At 39.4% G+C, this 6582-nt stretch overlaps 1 protein-coding gene across 1 annotated transcript; it reads right to left on the bottom strand.

Moving 5' to 3' along the window:
• Window positions 1–4420: 4420 nt before the first annotated feature.
• On the bottom strand, window positions 4421–6187 carry LOC140923755 (collagen triple helix repeat-containing protein 1-like). The gene is made up of 4 exons (XM_073373830.1): window positions 6155–6187; window positions 5881–5991; window positions 5122–5448; window positions 4421–4927 (listed from the first exon to the last, which is right to left on the bottom strand). Exons 2-4 carry the CDS (start codon window positions 5980–5982, stop codon window positions 4571–4573), a joined length of 786 nt encoding a protein of 261 aa, XP_073229931.1. The 5' UTR covers window positions 5983–5991; window positions 6155–6187; the 3' UTR covers window positions 4421–4570.
• Window positions 6188–6582: the final 395 nt, after the last annotated feature.

Consider the following 6582-nt stretch of genomic DNA (forward strand, 5'->3'; position numbering starts at 1 on the left):
AGAAAGTAATCGTTTTTCGTTTTACCAAAGTCCCTGGTTGTTTGCTATTTCGAAAAAGTTTGCGGAAAATATGGTTGGAAAGTAAATAGAACACGACTTTTTGTGTCGTTTTAGTGGAAGATTTCCGGGAGCTACGGAACGTCTGAAAAGGTAGTACTCTTTTCCCGGTCGGAATGTTCCACACGGAGATTCGTGGTCCATTACTCCAAAGCCATCTTCGATACGAGTTTCTGAACCGTTTTCACGGTCGTTTTGCAGTAAATGGAACTGATTTGTAGAAATGGTTAACGTGATTCCGTAGCGAAATTAACCATTGCTGAATTTTTCTTACCATTTACCCAATTGGTGAACCGAACGGTTTGCGGGTGTAAATGGTAAAACAAGCCCCGTTTTAAGAAGAAAATTTCTTTCGGGTAAAAATGATGGTCACTCGCCTACCTGTTCTACCCTGGGCTACCAACTTTTCATACTTTCCCTTGCTAGATTGGTGAACCGTTAGATGACCCTTTTTTGTGATGGTAGGGTCATCCTCCTAGCTGTGCCAACCTCCCTCCGTACAAACACTTTGGAACGCCAGCCGGGTTTACTCGGGACAAGCATAGGCGAGAAAACCAGAGCATATGCGAGCGCGGTTGGCTTGGGCAAAGGCATCGGCTTTTCTTGCATGAAATGTGACCACTCGCTAAAGTTGTCTACTAGAAACTTTCAGATAGACCTTCCCCGCATTTGGCTCGAGTGAGCACACACTATGACAGGAGGTCGAGTCTTGGGTTGACAATTTCATATAATTATTATGTTGTATAAAAAAACACAGCTAGTTCACTTAACGTTGTTGGATTTTTGAGGACTCAGGCATACGCGACGTCAAGACCGCGAGGTCACGTGCCGGCTAGCTGTGAATTCTTTGCAATGGGCAAGTTTCGAATTACAAAATGCATACTTGATACAGAGACTGAGGGAAATAAACAAACTAAAAAGACAATAATGAATTTTTATCCCTGAATCTCAATGCGCTTCTTTTTTTATACTCCTCAGAAATTATCGGATAGACGATGAAGAATACTCAGCGATTATACGTGATTTTGGTTGTTTAGTAACATCTGAGGGAAACAGAGTGCCGAAATCAAAGATATTGACGAATAGAAGGGAAAGGTTTACTTAGCCTTTATCGTTTAATTATTTAGCGCAGCTAATATGGTCACGAGGTCCGTTACAGTAGCCAAAAAAGGATGAAGGGAAAGTTATTGTCTAGGCCTTATTATTAGGCGCGGTCAAATCGTTTAGGGCTCCAAGGTGAACGGAGAGTCTTCTGGACGTTGACGTCCTAGTTACGTCACAAAAAAAGGCCAGTTCCGCGCAGGGACTGGACACGAGGATTGCCAGACAGAAATCAGTGGAAATACTTGAAAAAAAAAAATGCTCCAGGGGGTAACAGGCCAGCCCTCATCAAGCCAGCGACTTTTTTGAGGGGGCTTCCGTACCGTACCGTACCGTCAAGTTGGGCGTCAGCTTGTTGCACAGGCACAGGGCTATCAGCTGGCATGTATTTGGGGTAGCCACTCTGGTTGAATTTCAGGGGTGTAGGGTTGGTCTAATTAAAGTTTGATGTTTTACTGCGCTTGGATGCAGTTCTTTGTGAAGTTTCCAAGCAAACAATAAAGCCCTCTGTTGTTTATGTTGCCAAGTCAGCATGAAGTCAAATTGGAGGTTGTAGGATTGCTTTTCTTCGAGGAATGTTGTTAAGGGTTGTATTAGGGAGGCCAATGGCATTACAAAATAGGGTGAATTGGGGAAATGGCTTTGCATTCGGTGGCGCTAACAATAAAACTGACCCTTAAATGTCTTATTTTCCAGCCTAATGAGGAAAGCTTCACTTCTGGCATCTTTTAAGATAGTGCTGTGTGTCAACTGGAAGCTGGTGCATTCAAGAATTTCTTTTTAAGGTGAGATTTGCCATTAAGAAGGGCCATTAAATTACCAATTAGTGAGAATGACTGGCATTTTTTAATACTACGGTTTTCAGAAAACCAGGTATAACATTTTTCAGACCTAAAATATTTTGTAGTCACTTCTGAGTGTCGTTTGTGAGGGTCGAGCCTTTTGGCGGCTATCCTACGACCCTATTTTTTGTTTCTGAACTTCATTGTTAAAGGAGCTGTGTCACAATTCGTTGGTATTGGTTTAAAATGCTTAGGGACTGGTTTAGTCTTAAACATATTAAATTACTTTTAATTACAAACCCGCCTAAACAAGGGGAGGTGTCTTTCTTCTGTTAAGTTACGCTGGTGTGCAATCGATTTTTATTTCAAAAACTAATCATGCTTTGATTGCCCTCTGAGAGAATCGTCTAATAAAATATTATTTTCTTTTTAACCGAGGTTACGTAGTTTTAATTTCAGCTCAACCTTTACCCGAAATTGAAGAATTGAACTTGACATTTGAGACCCACGTTCTCAAAGTTTTATTTGCATCTCGCTGGTTCAAAATGAGTGAGAAGCGTAATAGGATAATGATCAGATAGGCGAATAACTTAAAAGCATGTCATTTGTTTGGAAGGTTGTGCAGTCATGATAATACATAGAATTGGCCAGGACTGAAAGCGAAGCTCTCCTTAATATTGATAGTTTCCTCAAAGAAAATATAAAATCCAGTAATACTAGAGACAGGGTGAAAACAACGAGAGCCGGGTAAAAAACAGCAAAAATAGATCTAATTAGCAAAACAACGACAACAACAACTTTGCACGTGTAGCACACTTAGTTTTTTCTAATTAGCAAAAGAAAAAAGCAACAACTTTGCACGTGCAGCACACTTTTTTTCTAATTAGCAAAAAAAGCAACTTTGCTCATGCAGCACACTTTTTTGTACATTTCCTTTCCGATGTTTTGCACGACTAAAACGTGAAACTTCTTTGAACCTCCTATTAACACGTTTTTTGGAGAAAAGGTTTGTGTTCCTGTTCACTCTGTTTTTTCACTGCCGCTCATTTTCACTTTGGTAGCCGCTAGCATTTCTCATTTACTAACCGTCGCTATATAATTTTCATGTTTTTCTTTCAACGAAATTGGTCTCCGTTGTTATTTCTTTCTCGCTCTAGCTCTTTCCCTGTTTTCTAAGTTAATGAAGACATTAAAATTTAGTGGAAAGAAAGACTCGTTTTTTGTTGTTTTCTTTTGTTTTTGTCTATTTTTTTTATCAAAAAGTTAAACGCTAAAAGATTTTTAAAATACATTTAAAAAACATTTAAAAAAGTGAACGACGTTTCGGCGCTACGTTACGCCATTATCAAGTTGAAAACTGAAAAAGTATAAGGTGCAAAACAAATATATAAAATTTGAAACAATACATAGAATATTTGCGGGTCCAATGGGTATAATTCCCAAGGTAAGAAACACAATAAGAGAAAAAAGAATTTAAAAAAATGTACGAAAGTGTCACGTAAATAGTTTGGCGCGAATGGAGTCGGCTTGCGTGTTAAGAGAAGGCTTGATGTCCTTTATGTATAACATCTCGTAGACTAAGCAATCAAACTTGCTGTTACATTTCCTTAGAACTTTGAAAAGATGGTCAGTCTTTGTTCTGTTGTTGCCATGCAGTGTTTCAAGGCGTTTCCCGATGGCTGAATAACGGTGTTCACTTATGCGTTGATGTAAGCGTCGGGCAGTGTACCCGACATAATTTGCGTTGCACAAATCACATTGAAATAAGTATACAACGCATTGAGTGTTGACGATCGGGGGCTTGTTTTCCTTGACACTCAGGGTTTGTGACAGCATGGCAACAACAACAAAGACTGACCATCTTTTCAAAGTTCTAAGGAAATGTAACAGCAAGTTTGATTGCTTTGTCTACGAGATGTTATACATAAAGGACATCAAGTCTTCTCTTAACACGCAAGCCGACTCCATTCACGTGACACTTTCGTACATTTTTATTTATTCATTTATTTATTTTTCTTGATAATGGCGTAACGTAGCGCCGAAACGTCGGTCACTTTTTTAAATGTTATTTAAATGTATTTTAAAAATCTTTTAGCGTTTAACTTTTTGATCAAATAATTTTCGAAATCTCTCCTGTTACGTCTTTTTTTTCTCTTTAAAACTCCGGGCGGCCATGTGGTTTACCGCCGAAACGAGCGAGTTGCTTGAAATGGAAAATTTCACCTCAGCTATAACATACTCCTCCCCCGACGGGCTGACGTCTGACTCCCTTCCCCCTTCCGCAGCGCCTGTACGGACGGGATGTCGTACGCTGACGTCATAACCAAATTCTCTCGGATAGATAGATTACCAAATTTTCTTAGCTATGGTGCTCCGCTCGGGGAAGGAGCTCCGCTACAATGTACTGTTCATGGTGTGACTTAATTTATGAAATTTTATACGGAAAGTATGTAATTGACCCAAGATATTAATGTCAAGTATTAAGATTCAATACTTCTGGGCTTTATTTTTTAACAGATATAGATTTGATAGCAACTGTTACTTTACAAACATTATTACCTCACTACATAGCATAAGTCTAACACGCTTTTTAGAATTTCGAAAAGTCCAGATGATCACGTGACAAGAGCTCATTGCTGAGCTTTTGCTACTTCTTCAATGAAGATACGATTCATTGAGTGCCAACCAGTGTCGGCGTTAGCAAGCTTATGTCTTATGACGCACTTTCCAACCGAGAATCCCACTCGCACCTTTCCTTTCTGAATGTTATTGCAGTGACCTTCAATTTGGCGGTGATGATGACGATTGTGGTTTCTGCCTGTTGCCATGTAGAATGCACCGTCAATAGTTCCAGGAGAGCTGCACTCGGCTCCATTAAAGGTGAAATACCAGCGACTACAGCAGTTGTCACAATAGCCAACCCTGAGGTTACCAGCATAGTAGACATGGAGGGAAGTGTCCGAGTATTTCTTCACAAAGTCACAGTTCTAAACGAGATATAAAGAAACAAAATAGCTTCTTTGCCTGCAGTATGACAGTCAATTATTTTAGTAAAATCATCATTAACGCTAACCGCTGACCAAAGCATTATGACAATCAATCATTTTAGTGAAAATTACTTGCTTTAAGCCAATAGAATATTTTTTAACTCGGGTAACAAAGCCGGACGATCCGTACTTACATATATCAGTCCTGAATCTTTGCCGTCTTCTTTTTTCCAAGCACACTCCTTCCAGTTCATGTGTGAAGCCAATGGAGGAGATCCACTGTCGCCTTTGTCCCCTCGCTGTCCTTTTTGTCCGGCAGAACCCTGGAGCCCAGGCTCTCCCTTTGTTCCTTTCTTTCCGCCAGTACCAGGTGGTCCCTGGGTCCCAGTTTTCCCCGGGCTACCCAGGTCTCCTTTGGCTCCATCTCGACCAGGTGCCCCAGGGGCTCCTGGGACGCATGTCATGTATGTCCACATCCCGGTTTGTCCGCCATTATTACAAGATGGACAAGATGAAACAGCCTGCCAAAAAGAGAAAAGTCAAAGGCAAACTACTAGTAGCTCTTGTCAATTTGTCTTTCATCTAGTGTTTCAATCTAGGTGAGGAAGTGCCTAGTGACTTTCGTTAATTTGCAAGTGTTAATTTAGGTTTCTTTGATAAAATCCTAAGTTGTGATTAAAGAAATTCGTCTTTCAGCCCAGAAGCTATATACTAGTATCTACCACGTTGATAATAACGTTACTTTTGATTACGTTCGATTTTTGCTAAGGTTGTACAAGTAATTAGTTACCTCCTTAATTTTTATTTTAATTTAAAACATTTCTTATTATTGATCAAAAAAAGCAAAAAGTAAAATTAACAAATGGTCATTATTGCCACTTTTCTCAATAAATTAACATTATTCAACAGTAATCAAATCAATGTGCAGTGGTTATGGGTATAAATACAGTTACCTTGGTGTCTGACGGCTTGTTGTCCTTAGCAAAGCAGAAAGCGGCCAAGAGCGAGAAAATCAGTACAAACATGGTGGACAGTTTAACTCGTGATCGCATCATCAAAGTCCTCTAATTTATTGTGCACTAAAATTAAAGTTTGATCATGATATGAAATATTTTGATTAGTTCAAACGATGAACACAACTTCGATTACGATATGCCTTGGAAAAATGAACGGCTTGAATGCTAGCTATCTTCAAGAGTGTTACAGCGTCTTTTGAAGTAAACTTACCTTGTTCGTTTCACGATTGCCAAAGCCAAATGATAGCAATGACTATTGCGACAGGTTAATTTATCTCTGTTGCAATAATTACTTAATTTTTCTCGTTTCTTTAACAAGTTTCGAAGAAAGAGGGCTTCAGTTGCTTTTCACGCGTAAAAGACGTTGAGCATTTTGATTGGTTCTTTTACCTTACCATGAAGAAATTCGTGTTTACAGTCAAACCAAGTCAAGCGTACCCCCCAAGATTCTATCAGTGAATTGATTATTCGAAAAATGAATCCATTAGTCGTTCCCGTAACTGGTGTCAAATTCAAAGCGGCATTTCTGCATGCGTAATGAGCAGTGAATATTTTACGAGAACTTCTCTGTATTTGGTCGGATTGGAAATCTTTGATTGGATTAAGCTTCTTAGAAGACACTTACATCAATTTCTAGAA

This window comes from Porites lutea, chromosome 13 (assembly GCF_958299795.1).
Source record: "Porites lutea chromosome 13, jaPorLute2.1, whole genome shotgun sequence".
NCBI classification, from domain to species: Eukaryota; Metazoa; Cnidaria; class Anthozoa; order Scleractinia; family Poritidae; genus Porites; species Porites lutea.